This window comes from Sebastes fasciatus, chromosome 8, assembly GCF_043250625.1.
Source record: "Sebastes fasciatus isolate fSebFas1 chromosome 8, fSebFas1.pri, whole genome shotgun sequence".
NCBI lineage: Eukaryota > Metazoa > Chordata > Actinopteri > Perciformes > Sebastidae > Sebastes > Sebastes fasciatus.
In genome coordinates, this window is record NC_133802.1 from 18773175 (window position 1) to 18798106 (window position 24932).

Sequence of the window (24932 nt, forward strand, 5' to 3'; positions counted from 1 at the left end):
TCTAATGATTAACTCCAATAGCCACAATTAAATGCATTTAATCAACATTTCTGGCTCATATGTGTGCAAATGTTCTCATTCAGAAAACTCAGAGCACAATATATAAGAAGTTTAACACCACACACATATGTCTCTCTGTTGGTAGCTAACCTGCACTGAAACCACTCAGAGAGCAATTAAACACTCCAGTGCAGCCTAATGCACAAACTGCATCTCATAATAAAAACATCTAAATCACCCGGGCCTGACTTTATGAGGATGGTCCAGTCTCTTAGAAATGTTACTCTTGTGATAAACTATGCAGATGGAGAGCTCACACACACACACACACAGAGAAAGAGAAAGAGGGAGAGAGAAAGGCAAAGACAATACTTTACCCTCTTCAACAGACTAATCCAAACCCTCTTCACATGATTCAGAAATACTTCACCGTCTGAATTATTCATCCTCAACTATCTGCACTGTGCTGCGTTGGCCTGCTCACACCATCGCTTCCACATTTACAATCCAGACACACTCACCCGCCAGATAGCACAATAACCAGACAAAATAACAACCATAAATACATAGTTACTTTCCATGTTTCCTCCCTTTCATCTCGCAGCAATCATTACAATAATGTGAGGATTGTGGCAAGTTTGTGAAGTCTCTAAGAGCTTTCAAAAGTCTCCTCTGCATTACTTCTTACCCACAACACGGCAGGCAGACCCTCTGACTCCTCAGACCCAGCCGAGGCAGACAGGGGAAACAATCTTCATCATTGTAAAGTCGAGACCAAAAGAAGGCACACAGGAAGAGAGCAGAGCGACCTGGAGCCAAAGCTAGTGACATGAGGATGAAAAAGAAACACAGGTCGCTGAGTCGGTTAGAAAAAGGCCACTCCTGCTGTCTTTACTAGGCTGTGACCTCATCGTGCTCTGTACTACCAATGGGGATGCAACTCACACGCACACAGCACCTTCCTGTTTGTCAGTGCTGGTGGTAAACTTTCCACTGACATCTCAATTCAAAGGACCAATATGAACTTTTCATGCATTTTGACATTAAGAAATAAAACACATCTGCATTGAGTTGAAATGTTTTTTAAGACAAATGTCATCATGTGATGGAAGATAGAAGGCGTGTGTGTGTGTGTGTGTGTGTGTGTGTACAACATTTTGTGACTTATAGATGAATAGCAGGTGAACTTTTCAATTTGTTGCAAATTGAATCCAATTTAACACATTAAATATCATTTTAATCAAAAGTCCGACTTTTTAAATGTTGCGGGAAAAAAATCAAAGCTTTCAAATGTATACGACAGCTGCGTATTTAACTCTGGATAAACTAGAGCAGCACAAGGATAAAAAACGCCGCTGCCGAGCTTCCTGATATTCTTAGCTCTTGCACGTCTTTTGACTGTCCTCCTCACGCCCCCTCCCTCTAAAAAAGAAAGAAAAAAAGATGCCTCTTGTGGGTCAATATATCTGCCTAATAGGCTGCCGGTTCGTAATTGTCCATCAGCCTCATCAAATGTGTGTCAATCATACTTTACCGTGGCTGCCGTCTTGACAGCTGTCAAGAGTGATAATTATGGAAAGTGATGGAAGATATCAAGGTTGCTTTCCATGAGAAGAGGACAACCACAATATCCTTCCTGTTCATTTTCAAAGTGTAGGTTTCTGTGGTGAAATGGTTGATAAAGGAAAAAAGTGTGCAGGTAATGGTGACGAGTTTATGTTAGGCTATAGAGGTGTGTTTTTTAATAACCCTAGAATAAGACATGGCCTTTAACTGGAGTGAGCTAACTCAACACTACAATTCACATTTGACATAAATGAAATAACACACTGTGAGCTCAACTGTGCTTTTATTAAACATATAAAAAAACATGCAGCAGCAGTGGTAAACACAAAACAGCACGCAGTCAAACACTGAGGCTGCAAACACAATTGGTTCAGAGTGACTCGCTAACAGTTGTATTCAGTGGTACACACATACCGCACAGTAGCAGGCGACTAAATGGAAACAGTAGTGCTTGTAGCTAATGTGGCTACAAGTTGCATTTTCAACATGTTTAATTTCATGTTTTTTTCTTCACTTTAATATTGTACATTTTGGGGGTTTTTTCCTCCAAAAATGTAAAAATATGTTACAAATGATCCATTACAATCTGTGTAATTATAATTAAGTGTGAACTTGTTGAAGAAAACATCCTATTACTGAAAATAAATAATGATATCAAACAACATTCCTCTCCTTCTGATGTCTCTAGTTCATACAACCGTTATGGATGAACATTGTGGAGTGCAATCTGGCAAACATTTTTTCTAAAAAGAACAAGGCAATATTTATTTAATAGGCACAAACTTTAACAGATTGATCCCGCTCATTTCAATACTGATACCAAGTAAAAAGATCAGGCACGAGCAGGGCTTTATGAACACCACACTTTCTGACATGTAGATGTTCTGAGTTCATATGCATCCCCTTTTTCTAAACGATCGCATCTATTGCATGAAAAAACGGAGGCATAAATCAGGACGTGGCAGACTGAAATAAACACTTAATCTGTGTTTGTTAAATGCAGATGACCCATTTTCAGAGCAGCAAAAAAAGATGCATGACTTGCCTGCTGACTGGTCAGGTCTATCCATAGCAAAAAATATGTAAATGAAGATCATGCTGCATAAATATACACCACAAGTGCATACTCTTAGCTGTATAGTGAAAAACGGTTTTCAGCACCCGTTTCAACTGGTTAGGTCAGCATCCACAGAAAGGAAAAGGGTGAGCCAGAGAGCTAAAAAAAAAAAAGACAGATACACCCACACATTTTCCGATTGAATGGTCCTTCAGAAAGTGCTCATGGCGATGGAAGTTGAGCAACACGAGTTCATGTTCCGATTTTACTTTTGTGAAAGTTGTGAGGAAGGTATGCGGTAAAAAATAAACCCAAAAGCTTGATGTCTTTTTTTCTTTTTACGGCACGTGCAAATTCACATTCACTTGTGTCGTCCACAGTACACGGTTTAAGGCTAGATATATCTTTTCAAAGCAACATGCCTTCAAATTTCAGATTGCCACAATTTAAATTAAACAAAATATTTAAACTTAATAACAGACTGTACATGTAAAAAATATTTCATACTTCATACTTCATAACGCAACTTTCCACAACAGCATTTTCTTTCTTATAAAATAATAAAATTTCAACAAAGTGACGGCACATTAGCAATGTTTTCTCCCCGTTTTCAGTTGATTTCTCAGGGCACCCTGTTTGGCCCTTGAAGGACGCACGTTACAGTCCGACAGACGCAATGATTACAGTATGTCCTCCTGTTGTCCTCCGAGGGGGCAGCGCCCAGAATCACCCAATAAGCTTGTGCACTGCCAATAATTCAATCATAAACTGGGCTCAAACATCTCTTCGTCGCTCCAGTCAGGGGGTGCATCTGTTCCAAAGTATCGATCCCCGAAGTTTCCTACAAGGACAAAAAAACATCAGCATCAGTTAAAACTGAAGAATAGTAAACATAATGTATAGATCATAGGGGTGGGAATCATCAGAGGCCCCATGATACCATATTATTGCAATTTTAAACATTTTTTTCAATATGCTATGATATGATATGAGTATATCGATAACATATACTGTGATTTATTACTTTTTTCAACTGCAAATTAAGCAGTTTGTCAACATCTGTTTTATCTAATGAGATACAGTTTTCACTCTGTTCATCTCAGAGTTTTCATTCATATATCTTGAGGTCAGAGGTCGAGGGACTCCTTTTAAAAATGGCCATGACAGTTTTTCCTCCCCAAAATTTTGCGTAACTTTGGAGCGTTATTTAGTTCCCTTCCCGACAAGCTAACATGACATGATACTAATCGATTCTTTAGGTGCAGTTTCATATGATACCAGTATCTTCACTCTACACTGAGCCCGTTAAAACCTCTGAAAGACAGAATAGCGTCCAGGTCCGCTGGCCGGCTGTTGGATTGTTAAGAAGGTAATATTTGATATAATAAAAGATCGATGCTCATCATCCATGTATCGATACAATATTGCCAGGCAGAATATTGCGATACTATGCTGTATTGATCGTTTCCCCCACTCCTAATAGATTGCACACGCCATGTGGAGAAAAAAAAAAAAAATGCAATAAAAGGCACATCTTATTTTCACCATTACTTACCAATGCCAGGTATGATGTGGAAGAGGTCGTTGACCTCCTTGTCAACAGCTGTGGTGATGATTTTGACCTGTGGGAACGCGTAGGCCACTGAGTGGACTCCCATTTCTGCCATTAGCAAAGACACCAGTAGGATCTTGTCCTCCTGAACGTCATGGTCCTGGAAAATGAAAACACACACGTGAAAAAAGGTTACATGAGGAATGCGATTTAATGCAGGCTAAGGATGTCACAAGAAAACCGATACTTCGGTACCAAGTCGATGCAAAAAATTCTGAAAACGTGAGGACAAGAGCTAGTTAATGTTAGCTGTTAGCTCCGTGCAGGACTGTGCTGCTTACAGGCTGCTAACTGACTCAGCTAACGTTAACTAGCTCTCGTCCTGCCGACTTCAATATGGGAGGTACCATTGATTTACATTATGATGCGTTCAGGTTCAGGCATTCAGTAAAAATTAGTGATGGGCGAAGGTGATTGTGATGTGTTCGAATGTAATCTTGTAAAATGTAGTTTTTGGTTAGAAACCTGAATAAATAGGAGATGTTTTCACAGCAATAGATATTGGGAGCATCTTGGTAGCTCACCCGGTAGAGCGGGTGTCCCATGTACCAAGGCTGAGTCCTTATCTGTTGAATCTATGGATGCTAATTTTGAAAAAAAATTTAACCGATAACTGACCCTCGTTAACCGATTATTAACTGTTAAGCGACAAGATGAGTGCGTCGCATGCAGCAGTGTGCCAGCTGCTGTGTAGGAGCACAACAGACAACTGAGTCCCCAGTTCACCCGTCCGGGAGAGTTACTGTAGCAGCCACGGTGCTGCGTGTAGTGTCGCAGACACATGCAGCCGCTTTCCCAGTAACTCTCCACCACACCGTTTAGTTTAGTTTAGCAGGTTGTCACTCTGTGTCTGCCCGGCGTAACGATCCTCTGTTTGCCCGGTGTAACGATAACGAGTGTCTGATAAACCGTGTGTGTGTGTGTGGCGGCGGTGAGTATGGGGTTGTTGGTGGCGTTATAGCTGTGATAGCAGTAGCAGTGTGTGTAGAGTTTATTTGTCGGTGAATAAATCCTCAGCTCAAGCGAGCTCAAGACGGGAGCCAACTTCCTGTATCTTGCAATGCCGGTTCAGACTCTCTTAAGGTGGGCTGTTAAGGTGGTCCATCTTTTTTTGTCCTTTAAGTGACGAGCCGCTCCTCTGAGTATTTCTCAGCTTTTTAATGAATTATTCATATTTCTTTTAACCGTTTAACCGATAGCGTTAATCGGTTACAATTCTTAATGTCGGTTAACAGTTAAATATTAACATCCCTAGTTGAATCCTTGACCAGTTTAACTTCCTAACAAAAACCAGTATGCAAACGGTAATAAAGGAGTGTATGTTGAAGTAGATGGGATTTATTGTTTACTTTTGTTTTTTACCATGGTATTGAATTGGTTTCAAGAATCGTGGAATTTCACTGGCATTGGTATTGACTACTACATTCCTGGTATTGTGACATCTCTAATGCAGGTTACGTGGACTCGTGAACAATCAGGCACACCCACCAGTAGGACTCGAACAGCCATCATGGCAGCAGCTCCAGTGGACACCGTACAGTCCATCAGGATCACATGATCTTCACTGATGTCTCTCGGTAGACGCAGGTAATGAAGCTGAAAATGTTTAAAGACAGGATGTGGGTCAATACCAACATGTAATATACATGACAAGTACCATCCTGTAGCTATGTCGTGGGTGGCATTATACAGAAATCCCCCAACTCGACAATTTCCTAGAAAGGACATGTAGATGAGCAAAAAGGAACTCATTGTGAGATATTATTATGTATTTATAAGCACATATTTATTTGAAAGTTTCCATATTTAAAAGGACATTAAAGGTATTTATAGGACAATTATGGCAAAATGTTTTACAAATCTGTACCTCTGGTTCTCCTGTGTCCTGGTTGGTCTGGATGAGGATCTTGCCGATGCGAACGTCTTTGCAGACGGCTCTCAGAGCGGGCTCCATGGTCTCCCCGGCTCGCAGGATAGACACGCCTGTGATCTAAAGAAAAACAACACCCCCGCAAAAAAAAAAAATCAAACGGAGGTTAATTGCATCAGTTTAGGTAGAGACAAAACTCTTCTGAATGGCCTTTAAAATAAAAAAAAGACGGCAGGAAGTAAATGGAGTTCACTCACCCTCTTCCCGTGGAAACTCCTGCCTTCATAATCCTCTCCCTGGGGAGTCTGGACTGTGTGGGCCTGAGATAATATGAAAAATCATAACAGTGTGAGTACTGTGCTGATCACAGTGCTATACTGTACTATAGGAGTCAATCATTTCCTTTTTTCAAATTTCAGTCACGTTTGTTTAATGCAAACCTGTAACTTATGGTTAAGGTATGGAAACTTTCCATTGTGGTAACTCAATAAGTTTCCATGCTCTTGCCGCTGCTCGCTATGTGTATGTCTATCTGATTCTCTTTTTATCAAATACAAGCACTTACTCTTTTTCCATTCATCTTTATCTTTCCCCATTTCAGGGCCACATAATGCCCTGTGTCTCACTCTGCTGCTGTGTCTTGTCTTTTTATCCATGCTCTCTCTCTCTCTCTACTACACGTGTCTCCATCTATGCCCAGGTATCTAATGGTTCAGAGTCAATGTCCTACCTAATGCAAAGGATTACAGAACCTTCATGCAGTCCTATGAATTAATTAACAGTGCATCTCAGTTTTTGGCACCTGCGAAGGCAGGAAGGAGAGCGCTCGCTCGATCAACAGGCGCATCAACCTCTTGGAGTAGAAGATGAACTCGTCGCGGCTGGTTTCCTTGTTTCTAAATGTGGTGATTAGGAAAAGAAAGATACATTTTTAATGATGGTAGCAGCTGAACACCACACTGTTTTTGTTTTTTTTGTTATTGGAAACAGACGTAGCTGTTAATGTGGGATTCTCAGCTCGTACCTGATGATGGTGTGCATGCCCCTGACCTGGGGTGTATTCTCCAGAACACTGAGGGTCTGGGGGAGTGGTTGGGCCTGGTGTGCAGAAGCCAGCGCTGCCCTGTAACCACGGCAACAAATAGCAGAGCGGGGGTGGTGCGGGGTGAGAGGAGCGGAAAGAGGGAAGACGGACAGATGCATGAATACAACACACATTAAATAAGAATGCAATTAACAGTATGTGCAGGTTCACACACAAGCGTGCGCACACGCCCTGTATGCACATTCAGAAAACACACACACACACACAGACGTGTAAGTACATGCAGAAACGTAAATACAACATTAAATAATTGTTCAGTAGTAGTTAAGTTGATAATGGTAGTGTGCAACCGCTGTAATAGGATTGCATGGGAAAAAGGCAGATGCACAAAATTGCAAAGCACACAGTGGCAGTGTTTTGAGTATTTCAGTGGAAAATTACGACAGCGCAGAGACCATGATGATGGAAAATACGCTAAAACTGACCCGCTTCACGTGATATATATATTAGGGGTGGGAAAAAAAATCGATTCACATATCGTGATTTTTTTTTTAATGATTCTGAAATTGATTTTTTAATGCCAGAATTGATATTTTATAGTAACGTGACGTCATATCCGTTCTGTATCCGTCAACCAAAACAAACTACAATGAGCCAAAACGACAAAGCAGAAAACGGCGGAGGGTCTGCATGGACCCGCACCTTCACATTTTAAATCCAACGTGGTAAACACTACACATACAGTAAAGTATGGAAACACTTTGGGGTTCACACATTGTCAGGAAAAGCAGAGCTAGACAACATGGCTAAAGCTTCATGCTAACTCTGTCATGGACAGGAAACGTTATCGTATTGTGGTGACGTGCGGTCAAGCCAGCCGTCACCCTCATCTCTGTAGTCAAATCAGCCGACGCTACGACTGTAGAGCACCCATATACTGATAGTTATGTTAAATGCATTCAAACGGCCCCAATGGAGCTGACCATGGATGTATAAAGAGAACGGAGCTAACGGGGAGAGCGAGAGACGGACTTGGCGAAGTTAGCGGAAGTATTCATGTGTGACTACGTCCGTTTTTCAAAATAAGGTGTAAACAAACTGTATATATAAAATACATACTGTATATGGAAATAAGATTGATTGGATTATATTCACCAGAAATAAAAAAATTTGTTCCATGTCCCTTATAAATTAAAAAGAAAATACCACTAATTTGTGAGGGAAAAGTCTTTCGTTCTTTCATTTTTGGGTTGCTGGAAACTTTTTTTATTATAAATAATGCCTGAAAATGACTGATATATTTGATTCAGGACAGTAAAATCAAACATTTTAATGTATTCATTTAGATATTTTATTTTTTATTTTATTTGTTTTATATTAAAAGTCCCTAGAAGTGTATGATTTAACTTTTTCCCATGGTCTAGTGTTAAAAAAGTTAACAAAAATTGCAATAAATCGTAATATCGAATCACAATACTTGTAGAATCGCAATACTTAAAAATCTCAATACATATTGAATCGGCATCCAAGTATCGGGATAGTATCAAATCAGGAGATAGGTGTATCGTCCCTAATATATATATATATATATATATTTATGGATTTTAAATAAATGCATGATGGTTATTTTCCATGATACGTCTCTACTACTTGTAATAATTCCCTAGGACTCCACACAGTAACATTAGGTTTATTAAATATCTAGTTAGCCTGTAGCCTCAGGTCTACCCAGGGCTCTAGAGGATCAGACACACTGTTGCAAATACTCAGTGATGCAGTCACTCCAGTATCCACAATGTCACTGAGATACACATTAACCAGATGCAAAGAAAAGAAGAAATCATAGCAAATCTGCTCACATATCCCAGCGAAGTTTCCTCTATAGGGAGAGTTTTTTTTCGACGAAACACAACAACAATCACAAACAGACGGGGACACAAAAAGGACGAAAAACAACAGATAAGAGGAGGAAAAAAATGAGAAAGAGACACAACATCAGGTGGATGAAGAGATGAAGGGATTATCGCACACAGTGAAAAGTGTGACAGCCGAGACTTGGAAATGTCAAACGTCTCGGAAATGCGCTTACCGCCGAGGTAGTCTGCCATTTAAAGTAAAAATAGTATTACATGGTTATCAATTAGTGTATCATGATTTAGGGAAGAAATGAAGTAACAGGCCATGCTGTAAAAGATCTCTACAGATACTGGGGTAAAAGAGAGAAGTTTTTTTTAATATATATTTTTTTTATATCTACACACGTGCATCCATTGTATGTACGCGTGGGAGGTGCACAAGCTATCGTGCGGCTGTCACTCTTTCACCGTGTAGATCAGTAGAGGTTGGTATTTCAGCTCACAGGCCCCAGCACATCCTGTGTCTAAAGACAGGCACCAAGCTCATTTCCTGTCTCTCTCTCTGTCTCTGATGCTGTGGCCGACATTCAATGGAAAAACTCAGCAGCGCTTTGTAGTAGGGTATTGGAAACTTTCTCTGTGGCTGAGAGGTATGTGATAGTCAACAATAGCTGTAGCAAGAGCTTCCTCTCTCTCGCTTTTTCTGTTATAGTCACTCTCTCTCCTGTTCTCGCTGAAAGGAGGGGTCAGTGACTCGACTCATTGGTGTATTTTTAGACACAGAAGGCAGGAAGAGTGCAAGTTGTCATTTCTCTACAAGATAGAGAAAAAGGAAAACCAACGTCTTTACACTAAATGCTGGCTGCACCACACCACGATCAAACTTTTGATCGTTTGAGCGGCTTTCATGCTGTTTTTAATATTTATTCCATGCTGGTGTGGACTACAATATTTTGGCCCAGTCTCACACTCTTATGATTGATCATTTAATAGCTATTATTTGCTCTACATATACAACAGTGCCGCCTGGTGATGTGCCACGGCAGCCAGCATATCGGTAGAAGGTAGAGATTGGTTTTGCTGGCCTCTTTATATCTCTCTCTCTCCCGGTAAGAAACTGGAGCAGTCGGGGGAATTGGACAGATGGTGAGGAGAGAATGATAGACAGGATAAAGGCCACTCTACCTGACGCTGAGCTCGCGCTGTGAGCCATGGAGGGATTTGGGGTGGAGAGGGAGTGGGGGGGGGGGAGAGGGTGAGAAAGCAGTCCATCAGTGGCGTGTGTGCGTTAATGTGTGTGTGTATGGTGGGGAGAAAACAAAGCATTGTGGCACAAAGTGCTCCCTACGAGCAAAAATGTGCCTCTGGTGACAATTAGTGCATGTTGCACAACAAATAAGTCCAAACAGCAGCACACACTCTAGTTCAGTATTGAAACGCTCATTCTCAGTTATATTATTGTGTGTCAGGATTTAATTATTCCACAATAATAAATGATATGTGACATTTTCAATTCACCCGAAAATGTACGCTAAATCGAAAAAAAAATGTTTTGAAATTAGTTTGATATGGATGAATATCAACCAGGGATTAATAGTGTTAATGCAAATGTTATTAAAAAAAATATGTTCAAACAGGAGCTGCAAATGTCTGGAGACTCTTAATTAATCTGAATATTTCTTCTGTTGATTTGTGTTGGCCAACCCCTCATTACAGCACGTTTACCATTCACCTAACTCTGTCCTCAATGCATATTTAAAGGGTTATATTCACATTTATATAAACCTGTAGGGCATCCTAACTTAAAGGAATATTCCACCCACAAAATGATCATTTGTATATCAATTACTCACCCTGTGTTACTGTGAATTCTTGAAGAAAACATTGTTTTTCTCGCATGCCTTCACGCTGAACAAGGAAATCCAAAAATGGAGAAAATTCCATATAAACAGTCTCACGCTTGCACAGGTGCGCTACTTGTGCGTGCAAGTGCTATTTATGTGGACGTTTTTTTTCTTAAAAAATTACTCAAACCAATAAATCGATCATCAAAATAATTGGTGATTAATTTAATAGTTGACAACTAATGGATTAACGGTTGCAGCTCTACTCCGTTCACCATCGAGGCATGTGAGAAAAACAAAAGTTTTCTTCAAGTGCTGAAGGTAACACAGGGTGAGTAATTGATATACAAATGATCATTTTGGGGGTAAAATAATCCTTTAAGACGGAGAAGCAGAGATGTAGAAATGTAATCAATTACCAAAGTAAAAATAATATCTAATAAAATCGTATCTTTGTGTTCACACTTAGTGAAACGAGCCCAGAGCAATCATGCTCATTCATCCTCCCATACAATCATTTTCTGTCCACTAGAGGGAGCGATGAAACTTGTAATCACTGACAAACAGATTTAAGGGTTGCTGGTTGCGGCTACACCCTTACTGAGTGCCGATCATTCCAACAGGATGCTAAAAATGCTTTCAGTTCTAACATTCTCTCTGTGAGAGTGTGTGTGTGTGTAGGTCTGTTAGTGTGACCTCTCTTACCTCCTCCAGCTGACTGTGGACATGCTGCACGATCAAATCGATGGCCACCATGTTGCAACCGCCTGACGGGACGACATACAGAAAACAAAGTGGTGTGATGTTAACTTGGAATAATGGGAGTTCAAAAAAGAAAGTGACTTATTTAGTTTAACAGCATCAAAATGCAAGAAAATGTGACTAAATTCAAAAACACAACGCCACCTTTTTATATTACTAGTGTCGTAGTAGTAGTGACCTGTATACTGTGAATGTAAATATGTGTGTTTGTGGAGTGTGCACGCACCACGTGGCACCACAATATCAGCCAGGCGCATGGTGGGTTCAATGTACTGCTCAAACGCTGGCTTGACAAACTTGTTGTACTGTTTGATGACGCCCTCGATGTCTCGGCCCCGATCTAAAATGTCCCTCCTCAACCGACGCACCAGCCGGATGTCAGAGTCGGTGTCCACAAAGATCTTCATGTCCAGCAGCTGTCAGGAGAACATGAAACAAGATGTTTAGCTGAACATGAAGCTTTGTATCACACATTCAAAGATGACATGAAAAAAAAAAAAGCAAGCTAAATATACCGTCTTCATTCTATTTTTAGCTTCTTTGTGGTATTTTAGGTCAAACTCTAGGAGCATCATTTAGCTTACAGTTGTGTCTCATGATATTTGAATTATCATTAACTTTGATTTAATTAATTTGCTTGACATTGATATTTCCGTTTCTTGGCATTCAGTGTGAAATGCTCAGACAAAAAATGTGTCTTGAAATGAGTCTGATATGGATGAAAGCAAAAATGAACCCGGATGAGGACAACTCAGCTGTTGAAACGCTGTTTTCTTTTTAAATAAATTATCACATTGGAGCTGCAAGTGCGCAGTGACTCTTAATTAATCTTTATAATTTATTCCGTTTTATTTTTGTCAGCCTCATTACAACAGGTGTGTGTTTAACCTACTTCTGTCCTGAAAGTAAGATTAAAGGGCCGTCGTGTTTTTAATTACATAAATTGCAGTTATATTCATAAGTACAGTATCTTATTGAACAGATGGACTTGTAGATGAAACATTTTTCAACTCATAATTATTATCTCCAATATGTATAATCACTCTGTTATCAATAAACCTTTAACTGCATCTGAAAACATTAACTTTGTTGCATTTGTGTATTAAAATACAGATAAAAGATAAATCCATTAAATACTGTAAGTGACATTTTACAGTTTAAAAATAAATGCATTGGTGCCCTCTAGTGGAAAAATGATGTCACTTCAAACACATCTTGCAATTTCTTGGCACTTATCAGCCGACATATATGCAGACATAAATATATCTGTAATATCAGCCAGCCTACATATCCGTTCCAATCCAGTGTTTTTGAATTTGTTTACATTTTAATCCTGGTTTAAAACACTTGATGAGCTTGTTTTTGCACAGATACAAATAAATGTGACACCAGGACTGACCAGCTGAACAAGTTAATAAGCTTGCCCTTACCTGCAAGAGCTTTTTATCTGCGAAGGACATGATTCCCTCAAAGATGATAACACTGGCTCCATACACGGTTTTCTGTGGTGGACACACGTGCATGTATTATTACAGTACAATGTACAAACAGGCAACAATCCTCCTGATCAATCCTAATCTTGCCACTGATGAGAGAATGTCTAAATGTAGTTGATGAACATGAAAGTATGAAAACAAGAAATCACAATAATGGCTTGTCAGTGACCATCTGGAGGAGCAGATTTGCAGTGTGACTCTGAACCTCTGGCGAGGGAGATTAAAAACCTCTTATGGTTATGGAGAAACTCGGATTATAACTCTGGTGCGATTACTCATTAACTCGCAAAGTGCACTGCCATGTTGGGTGTTGGATGTGTGCATTCATCCTTACCCAGTCCTTCTGTCTCCCGTGAGTTGTAAAGTCATAAACAGGGATCTTCACGCTCTTGCCCTGTTTGAGTTTGCGCAGGGTGTGTGTCAGCAAATCAAAGTCAAAGGCGTCGGGGTGGTCGAAGTTGTAGTCGTTGCTGGCAGCCAGAGTCTGCTGATCTGGGGACAGGACCTGAGGATCGCAACAATGCTGGAATTACTTTACAGCAAAGACAACACAAAATCATTTCCTGAGCGAAATATTTCATCTCTCTTATGGCGCATTCACACCAAAAACGAAGCAAACTTGTACACGGCGCGATTACATACAAAGTCAATGCAAAGAGGTAAATAAATGCAAATTTGCGCCAGGTGATGCAAATGGTGCGAATGATGTGACGCAAACACATAAACTTTGCGTCAATCGTTATTCACACAAATTTAAATTTTTTAACTGGAGCGAGAAATCAGCCTGTCACGAAAGCCTATCAGCATTGAGATGCTGTAGCCACTGAAGTCTTGAAATTGATGAATCAGAGGTGGAGGAGAAACTTATTGTGGCTGTTTGCAGGCACCCAGAGCTACGATTGTACCTCATATTTGTACAGAGACCGGACAAAACTCCTCAAAACTGTTTATAAATGCATGTGTGTATAAACCACAAACTGTCTATGGTATAAACAACAACGTCACTGCCATATTTATGCCTAGATGACGTTATGCTGAGTGTTGATGGAGCAGCAACAATGTTAGCATAGCCTGGCACTGATTGATCCGAACTCCATTCAGAAAACAAGCATTTTAAAAGTTGTTTGCTTGTCGTCTTGCGGACAGCCCTGACAAAGCATGAATTCAGACCTTACAAATCAACATTATTAAGTAGTTATTTTGGCATCAATTCGATCCGTTCATTGCATTTAAATCACAGCAAAATCTGTTTATTTTGGGTTCATACCACAGTAGCGACATGTGGCTTGCTAGATACAGTCAGTGCAATGGCACTGTATGTGAATACAGCTGCCGCTGGGTGATGTTATGAACCCAGACAACACGGCGTTTAGTTTTCCAAAATATCTGGGACTTCCATGACATGTACGAAGCAGCAACAGTGGTTATTTCTTCCATGGTTGATGGTGGAAATGGCAGAAAGAAAAGTTGTTGTTGTATGGAGACAAGCTCCTTCTCCTCTCTGGAACGTCTAGAGTGAGTGACACGAATGAACACAAATGATCCCAGCGGCACAACTCGGGCGAGTAAAGTCAGGCGAAAATTTGCTCTTTGTGTGAACACAACATTCCTTTCTGGCTTTTGCTAAGACGCACATTGCATTTGCATATCAAGATAAAAAAAAAAAAAGACTGATAACAAATTTGACACAAATACATTCAAATAAAAAAACAAGCACGCTCAAATACTGGTTTACCAATTCATTTACAAACGCTTGTGCAAAAACACTTAGACACAGATCGCTGTTCAAGAGCAGTTGAAGTTAGGGGACCTAAATTTAGGACGACATCATGCGCCACTGTGACGTCTGAACCAGGTGGTGTGTGTGTCTATGTGTGTGTGTGTCTGTGTGTGTGTGCGCGCCCTTAGGGTGGTTGAGCATAAAAACCCAGACCTTGTATTTGGCAGTTTCAGGACAGCAACACCCCCTTCTCAAGGGAACTGATTTACACACTTAATATGATAAACTGGTGTTACAGGCTCTCTGGGGGCCGTGACCAAACATGAGGAATCCGCAACAGAAGAACAGCAGATTATGAATTTGGAAAGACATAAATTCTACGCGAAATGTTTCGGATGCCGACCTCGGGTGTTGCAGTTTGCAGACTGGCCCTTGCTGAGGGCGACAGTTCCACAGTTCCACTGGCCACTGGTAAATCCCTCCCACTCTGCACAGCCTGAACCGCTGCTGTCAGATTGTGACAGGATTACATAACCGGAGAGTGGGTGGAGGTGCAGAGGGGCAAGAATGATGGCTCTTGCTTGATTGCTCTCCACCACTATTTTTTTTTCTCTCCCCCAACACTACTGTGCTTCTCTTTTGACTCATCCGCCCTCTAATATTTTATCCTTTCTGTCTCCTTTCTCTCCAGTCACTGAGGCAAACCTGTTCTCTTCTTGTGCACCCAGTCTCACTCTTTCCCTTCCTTCAGGCCACTGGGGGGGTTAGCAGCCATACAAAAACAGAGATGACGTACTGACATAAGTGATTTATTGGACTTATCTGATGTTAAGATTTTAATCAATTTTAATTAAGAGCCTGAAAGCATTTGGATGTGATGTGAGGACATGAACAAACGTGTCAGGTACACTGTATTTTAAGTAATAATAGGCATCCAGTATCTTAACCATGCGTTACAACATTCATAAACAGCTGCGCGGCTGCATACATATGGACACACATACTATCAATACATACCACACATACTGCACACACATGCCCACCTTGTAAAAAGAGTCCATTGAGAGGAGCACAACCCATGGAACATCTAGAGCTTCAATGATCTTCCTGGCTACGGTCGTCTTTCCTGAAGCGCTGCCGCCACACAGACCTGTGACCGAATATTGACATAGAGACGTTAAGTAATTTTAAAATACCTTTGCTTGGTGGGAACGTACTGCACAAGCACTAGCTTGACAGGGCGCCCTATTATGTGCCCGTTGAGATGGTTTTAGGCTATTACTGTACCTTCATGTAGCGAGGCAGACAGAACCAGATACCAGAGCTTTCTTGGTAAGGTAAACATCCTAATAACGGGTGGAGGGAGCGAAGCAGCAGAGCCGTCTCTAACTCACTAAGTTGAAATGTCAAATGAATGAGCTTGTCAATACACATTAGAAGTAGATAAGGTCATCGCTTATTTCTGCAAAAGACACTTCTTATCTGCTTATATTGCTGTCAATCAATTCATAATTATATTTAATAATATTTAATCACGATTAATTGCATGATTGTCCATAGTTAATCGTGATTAATTGCAAATTAATCACACATTTTTATCAAAATATACATTAAAGTGAGATTTGTCAAGTATTTAATACTATTATCAACATGGGAGTGGACAAATATGCTTGCTTTGTGCAAATGTATGTATATATTTATTATTGGAAATCAATTAACAACACAAAACAATGACAAATATTGTCCGGAAACCCTCACAGGTACTGCATTTAGCATAGAAAATATGCTCAAATCATAACATGGCAAACTGCAGCCCAACAGGCAACAACAGCTGTCAGTGTGTCAGTGTGCTGACTTGACTATGACTTGCCCCCAAACTGCATGTGATTATCATAAAGTGGGCATGTCTGTAAAGGGGAGACTCGTGGGTACCCATAGAACCCATTTTCAAATTAGTGGCGTTAAAACAAATTTGCGTTATCATTGCGTTAACTTTGACAGCCCTACTTTCTTTCCAACACAGAAATATTCCTGTGTCAAACAGACCTTTAAGTTCAAAAGTGTTACAGTAAGGTACTCTTTAGATTTAGACTTTGGGCTCAGTTCTTGATCTAGTCTAGGGCTTCAGTTTTGAGAACTCGTATTGGCACTATGTGTTTATATTTATTCTGATGTATGACATTGTATACAAACATACTACATCCTGTTTACATTCAGTTTTCCCATCTGAAATACTGTCTTCCACAAAATTACAAATTTACATTACTATTTTATATTTACTTATGTTTATATGTCTATATTTTAACTGCACTATTTTATGCCTTATATTATCATTTCGCTTTTACTTTCACTTGTGTGATTTCCCCTTGTATATATACATATTAAATGAACATCGTTGAAGGAACCTGAAACCAAAGATGTTCATTGCCAATGACTACTTTGCTGGAATTTACAAATGAAAAAAATAAAGAACCTTGAACTCTAAATGAAGCAAAGCCATAAAAGGAAAGAAAACATCAGTGTTGTTGCATTGTGGCTTGTATATCTTTTGAGTGTCCTACCGATGACGAAGGCCTCTTTGGACTGGGCTCCGTGCTCGTTGTACCAGGGCGGTCGGCCAGCGGTGTAGATGGTTCTTTTGTTGGTGCGTAGGAGAGGAGGCTCGGACTTGCACTGACTGGTGGTCCTCTTCCTGGGTGAAAGGCCTGTGCTTACCGAGGGGAGAAGCCGGTCCAGTGATCCATCGCCGCCTCCACTGTAAAGCAACAAACACACAACAAAGACATCACTGTTGTTGGTGTATATTTTATAGAACTGGACAAATTACTGGTTTTGAATACAACTCTATAACTCTTAAAAAGGAGCAATTTCATGCCTGTTTTTTGTTTTTTTGTCCCGGGCATACATAAGCTAAATCATCGTCATTATAAGCGATTGCATCTTATTAAATGCTATACACAGCTTTAAGTTACAGCATTTTTAAGAGAAGCTCCTTCCTGTAACAAAACAAACGGGGTAACTGTGGGATAGTAATGCAGATGGACTTCACAGTGACCCAGTTTACTGATAGCAAACGAGACTGAGCTAGTGTTGTGTGTTGCCTCCTGTCGCAGGTTAATGTTTAGTTTTTACATCTTCAACGGGGAGCTTTGTTCACTCTTGAACAGTAGAACTGCTTCAGGTACTAAAGTACACTATGTTAACTCAATGGAAACATGTTGACTCGACATCTTCATGACTACAGTCCTCCGATCAGTTGTGCAACCGAATACAAGGAGGGTGTTACCAGTGACTAAGGCCATTGCAATGATGTGTTTTGACAGATAACAGGATAAAAAGGTCCTCATAAACAAATGACAAGAAGCTCATTCAAAACAGGTATGAGACTCTCATGGGTGTGTATTTGCATGAACTATTGAAACCTGACACGTTTGTCAATCACATCTTCTATGCAACACAATCGCAATACTGATGAATTTCCACTAAGAGAACATTTATGTAATACCTATTGCAAGTATCTTGTGTTTCAACACCAAAAAAAATTGCATCTACAGACTTTTGTAACGGTATCTGACTGCAATATAGTTAGTAATTGCTCCATCCAGAGAACACAAGTTTAATTTTGTGACATTACAAGGGAAAAGTAAAGAAGAATGAGCAGTAACATTCAGTTAATTAAGATTCAAAGCAGAGAACGACACTCATACAAAGAACTGGTCCAACCCGTTGCTGAGTAACCCGTCTAGTACTCTACTTCTCCTCTCATGAAGTCTGCGGTGCATTTTCTAAACAAAATATTATAGCCTGAAGATTTGACTACTTGGACATCATCGGCGAAGCATCACATTTAATTCACTGATGCCAAATAGTAAACCGCACAATATCACCAAGAAGCATTGCCAAAACAAATGCTGTCTTAGCTGTTTTCCAAACGCAAGTTTCTTTGAGTGACAAGTCTAATAGCAACACTTACTGCAGTATTCGAGACATCCACACTTCACCCAGTGAGGATTGTAAAAAGCCAGACGCCATAACTGTAGTGAGCTGTGTTCCCACTGCACCTCTGTCTATTTCTCTGTTATTCAGTAAACTCCACATATTTATAGAGACCATACACCTCCCTATGTGGAGTGTCAAGAGGTCAGATGTGAAGCAAACAAGAAAGAGCAAAGATTTTTCTTATCACATCAGGGTCACCTGAGCTTGGATGGAGCCAGGGAGCGAGTTATAACTGAGAGAACACATAGAAGCATGAGCCGGCATGGCACACGTAACTTGGGTTATCAGTTGAAGCCAAACCAGGGTGCCATATAAGATTAGCCTAGTTGACTGTGCTGAATCATACCCTTGTGAAGTGGCTACAGTCACAGCACTCAGTACTCATAAACATAACATACACTCGTCTAGGAATGTGAAAAGAAAAGGTTGTCAAGAGGTCTCAGTGCAGGCAAGAAGAGTACACATGGGGACCACCTCAGCCTCAAAGGTCAGCAGCGGTCAATGATACTAGTAGCAGTAAATAAGGCAGAGGCAAACACTGCATGTTGCTTCTTTTTCCCTCCTTAGAAAATAGGATTCTTGGCTCTGCGGAGGATCTTTACAAAGATGGATTAAAGGCAACACATGGCATTAATTTGACAAGACCCAACCACAAATCTACGGCGCATGACTACAAATTCTCAGTTCTCAATGTAACAAATTACAAATGTTTTCCAATGTTGCTACAGATATATACTGTATGATTATATTACATATTCCTGAAAGTATAAAATAATTAAATATGTTCATTCTAAATTAACTATTCTGTTGTTTGCGTCTGACAAAACTCCTCACACACCTAAAACAAAACTTTTTCATTACAATTTGAATCTTTCATTTGTGTTTACAGAACTGTGTAAAATGACAACGTGATATGATCGTATCATCGCAATATTCCAATAAAACACAAAAGCAACTATTACAGTCACTCACGCCAAATGTATGTTGCTAAGAGGCGGATGCAAACTTTCCCAAAGCATGTCCACTAAAACCTGAAGGCTACATCAAAGTGAGCTATAGAGAGTGCAGTTGTCTCTCCTGTTTATCCACTTTTTGAAAAGACTTAAACCTCTCACAGGGTGGAAGAGCAAAAACACAAAAATTGTTAGTACAGGAAAAGAAAAAAGAAAAAAACAAAAACTTTCAAGAAGTAAATAAATAAATAAAATGCACTTACCTGCCATCAGATCTTAGAGTCCAACAACCAGATATTCTAGCTCCTGAGTATGATGGTAGAGAGTTCATAACTGGAGAAAAGTATACACTGTGTGTACTCCGCAAGTTGTGTTTTAATCCTAAATTACTTCCAACAGGTATACTCAGTATATATGCACACTCCCGCAACAATAAAGCACTTAACAGCACTGCCCTCTGGTACAACACATCCAGAGGTACAGTAGAGGGTGGGTAATATAGAGGGGAGTCGGATTAGATGAGAAACGAAACTTTGAGCATCTGTTTAGCTTTCTGTTTCTTCCATTCAGTGGAGCAATAGAGGGAGAGAGAATGCACTGCAGCCTGGTAGAGAGAGAGAACGCACTCTAAGTGTGAAACTACAGCACAGCTTTTCCCTCCTCTTTCACTCGCTCTCCACTCCTCCCCTCAGTCGTCCGGCCAACAAATGTAAGAGGATAACCTACCCTACAGATTATGTTCATTAGGGGGTATTAATAGCAGCAGGTTAGAGCCAGACCTTCCCACTCCTGGCACACACACACACACACACACACACACATACATACATACATACATAAACACACACACATGCCAAGCTTGGGTCATCTGTTTCTGATAGTCAGTGTCGCAATATGTGGCTGGAGCTGAAAGAGGAACCAGAAGAGAGCGATAGAGACACCGATAAACAAACTGGGAAAAAAAGGAATAACTGGGAAAAAACTGCTCCCTCCTCCGCTTCAGGCTGTGTTCGGGAAGAGAGGGAGGGAGAGAGAAAGACGGGAAGGGCAGAGAGGAGGCAATGTGTTTTCCCCCTGCGGGGACTGGCTATGTCTCCATGAGCCGTACACCAGAGTCTGGAGACGTCAACACGACAGCAAACACACACACACACACACAAACACACAAACACACACAAACACACGCACACACGCACACACGCACACACACACACACACACACACACACACACACACACACAGTGGAGTGTGTGTATAAACAGCATGATGAAACCCAACACTACCTCTACTGCTCTATCAGCTGACAGAGGAACAACCCTAGGCAATGCACACAACACATAAACACACATGCACACACTCCTCCCGGTCCACGACTTGCACAGACAAACAAATCATTATTCTCAGAGATCAGAGGAGACAGACTAGGCTAATTGTTTCCCAGTGCAGCAAAAAAACAAACCCCAAGAACGGCGCAGCAGGCCACCGCTCACGAACCGCATCGCTTAGAGAAGCTACTTTTAAACTAACATTTAAAGCATATTTGGACTTCACAAGACCTCATTTTGGTTTACTTCCTCGTTAAAACCACAGGGGTGGAGGGGGAGAGGACAAACAGGGCTTCAGTGTTTTGCTCTAATCTTCACTATGGTTTTGGGACTGTCGCTGTTGCTTTAAACTGCAGCCAGGAGACAGCTGCAAAGCAAGAAAGCCACATCGAAACAAGAAGCCTGAACTGGTTGCTATGCCAAATATTCAGCCGTCTCTCCATGGCTACAGATACACTCAGGAAGGGTCATTGGTCCGAGCTGAAATGACATTTACTAATATATAGGGCTGTCAATCAATTCAAATATTTAATCGCCATTAATCGCATGATTGCCCATAGTTAATCACGATTAATCACAAATTAATCGCACATTTTTATCTGTTCAAAATGTACCTTAAAGGGAGATTTCAAGTATTTAATACTCTTATCAACATGGGAGTGGGCAAATATTCTTGCTTTATGCATATGAATGTATATATTTATTATTGTAAATCAATTAACAACACTAAACAATGACAAATATTGTCCAGAAACCCTCACAGGTACTGCATTTAGCATAAACAAATATGCTCACATCATAACATACCAAACTCAAGCCCAACAGGCAACAACAGCTGTCAGTGTGTCAGGGTGCTGACTCGACTATGACTTGCTCTAAACTGCATGTGATTATCATAAAGTGGGCGTGACGGTAAAGAGGAGAATCGTGGGTACCCATAGAACCCATTTTCATTCACATATCTTGAGGTCAGAGGTCAAGGGAACCCTTTGAAAATGGCTATGACAGTTTTTCCTCACCAAAACTTTGTGGAAGTTTGGAGTATTTAACCTCCTTCACGACAAGCTAGTATGACATCCATTACCAATGGATTCCTGAGGTTTTCTAGTTTCATACGAGGCCAGTATCTTCACTCTAGCTTTAAAACTCTGCAATCGCAAGCTGCATTAATGCGTTAAAGAAATTAGTGGCGTTAAAACAAATTTGCATTAACATATTGTTATCGCTTTAAATTTCACAGCCCTACTAATATTGTCAAGTACAGTGAGAGAAATGTAATACAATGTGGAACAAATCCATTTGTGTCTCATTTCTTAAAAGAAAAAGAGGGCATAAAGATACAAGATAGTTCAACGTGATCCAAATTCCAAGTATTCTTGTCTATTTTTTTAAACTAGGACAGAGTTATGCAAGTAGATATACTGTACATAGGGTGAACAAAATAACTACTCATAACCGTGCAGCTAAATAAAATCTTTGCAAAGCTTGTAATGTTTAATTTCTTTTGATTCATTCTGTAACTTTTTTGAGGCTACATTTTGTGGTTCTTTTGAGTTGGATTACATAATATTCACCCCCTTAAGGCGGCTGTCTGTAAGTTGTGTTCACATATTTCTGCGAATTTCACATCATCAAAATCACCCCCCAAGCTCCTGTGTTAACTCACAGCTCCACACCTGAATACCTCTTTGCAGCAATATTGTAGTGATGTGTCGGTCACGAACGAGCTGGCTCAAAGAGCCGGCTCTTTTAAGTGAACGATGGGAGCCGGCTCCCATCTGAGAGCCGTTTTTTTTTTTTTTATTAATTCAAGGCAGAATGATAGGACGATCTTCTCTGTGCCACGTGCACTCCATGCACGGACTGTGACTGAATGTTGTGTTAATGACGTCCGTGCAACCTATCAGGTGATGACAGACAAGGATCATACCATCAAGCAGGGTAGGGCGGAGGTGCGGCGCGTTGACGGTCTACAGGTACAGAGCAGGAGGAAGAGGAGGAGAGAAAGAGAGAGAGTGCGGTGCGCGAATAGCAGACAAGATGAGTGACAGTCGGAAACGAAGCAGCATGTAAAATATGGTATTCAGGAAATTATAAGGTTTAGTATAATTATATTGAATAATTTAAGTGATATATGCCCAAACATACTAATCAAAAATCAAAACAGCGCATGAATTATAAGACAGTGAAAACGAAGAACCGTTTCTTCTTGGTGAGCTGAGCCAAACGATCTGGCTCACTACAAAGAGCCGTAGTTCCCATCACTACAATATTGATGCCAACAAGGCTTTGCCATGTTAAACTGAATCATGTGAGTATAACTTTAATGCTTGTGAAACCGGTTCAGTGAGTATACCCAAACAAGGAAGAAGCCTTCAGTGGATAGACCAGTGCAGCAACTCCCTCTTGTGGCTCAGTAAGGTTAACTAAGTTCAAGGCTGGTTTTTACTGTAGGTGGTCACACACACAGAGAGAGAGATGACTAACTGGGTCAGTATTACAGTATGACATCATCTATATTCACCTACAGTATTAGTCACCTAAATGAAATGTCATCATTATTCCTGTAGCCTTATATCTCTCCCTGAGAGGAGGACAATGTGTTTGTCAGTATTGTACTCATGCTGCAGTGCCAGCAGAAAACACCATGCCATGCTTCTCCTCTCTATACCCAATACATCTTTTACTGCTTTATTCAGACTATGAATCTCTCTCTATTTACACCCACCACACCTTTATGTTAGCATACTTGAGCTGAGGTTAATCTATTGTTAATGGTTTTAAGAGGATGATAATGAAGTTATGCCAGCAGGGCACCTCGTGCTATGTGACTGTGTTAGAAGAAAGAGTGGACAAAACGACGGATTGAAAGCACATTGCGTTAATATGACATGTGTAATAAACTAATAGTTAGGCTGTAACTACCTGGCTGCCTTTACAGCCACGTGTTAACTAGTTGTATGTATATATAAGGTAACAGATGTTGTATGAAGGCTCACAGTGTGACAGGTTCGTGTTTCCGGTAAAGATGCTGGCAGTGAATTATGGTTTTTTTATAGAGAGAAGTAAGGCCAAAAACATCGTTTTATGTAGTCAATGGTTTCCAAAAAAAACATCCAAGATGTGTTTGAAAAACCCGTTTTACCTGATGGACACAGGGGCAGCTTTCTCTTCGTTCTCCATCTTTGGGAGCCTTTCTTCCCTGCTAACGGCAGACATCAGCTAGCTTACTCTGCTCTGTCTGTTGACAATCAGGTGGGAAGCTAGCGTTTACTGTGCCGAGGCATCATGGGGCTTGTAGGCGTAACGCGTTTCACCGCTAGCGTCACCCCCCGCAGATGGACTTCAAGCCCCAGAATGCATCTGTGCCGTTCTTTCTTTCTATATACAGTCAGCAGCGTGTTACTGTATCATTATCGCACAGTGCCTTATTTCACAAAGCTGGCAGAAGGAGAGGTTCAACCCCCATATGGGTTCAACAGGACACCACGTCTGAGATCTTGGATATGAATACTAACTTTTATTATCTTATTATTATTCTATTACATAGATATATTACTTTATTACATAGATAGATAGATATGGATCTATCTAAATAAAGATAGATACATCCATATCTATCTATAGATGGATAGATAGATAGATATGAATCTATCTAAATATGGATAGATACATCCATATCTATCTATAGATGGATAGATAGATAGATATGAATCTATCTAAATATGGATAGATAAATCCATATCTAAATATAGATAGATAGATATGGATCTATCTATATATGGATAGATCCATATCTATAGATAGATAGATAGATAGATAGATAG

General features: G+C 40.4%; 1 protein-coding gene across 4 annotated transcripts; it reads right to left on the minus strand.

Moving 5' to 3' along the window:
* Positions 1–1832: 1832 nt before the first annotated feature.
* Positions 1833–24402, minus strand: uckl1b (uridine-cytidine kinase 1-like 1b). 4 transcript variants are annotated; one of them, XM_074644091.1, is made up of 15 exons: positions 24251–24402; positions 17390–17583; positions 15872–15978; positions 13443–13613; positions 13043–13114; positions 11839–12028; positions 11556–11617; positions 9010–9029; positions 7130–7228; positions 6908–7001; positions 6363–6425; positions 6103–6225; positions 5724–5831; positions 4179–4335; positions 1833–3464 (listed from the first exon to the last, which is right to left on the minus strand). In XM_074644091.1, exons 1-15 carry the CDS (start codon positions 24322–24324, stop codon positions 3385–3387), a joined length of 1614 nt encoding a protein of 537 aa, XP_074500192.1. In that variant the 5' UTR covers positions 24325–24402; the 3' UTR covers positions 1833–3384. The 4 variants fall into 4 exon arrangements, with proteins under 4 accessions (XP_074500192.1, XP_074500193.1, XP_074500194.1 ...); XM_074644092.1 differs by lacking the exon at positions 9010–9029 and adding an exon at positions 10192–10208; XM_074644093.1 differs by lacking the exon at positions 24251–24402 and adding an exon at positions 20044–20509.
* Between the last annotated feature and the right edge of the window lie 530 nt (positions 24403–24932).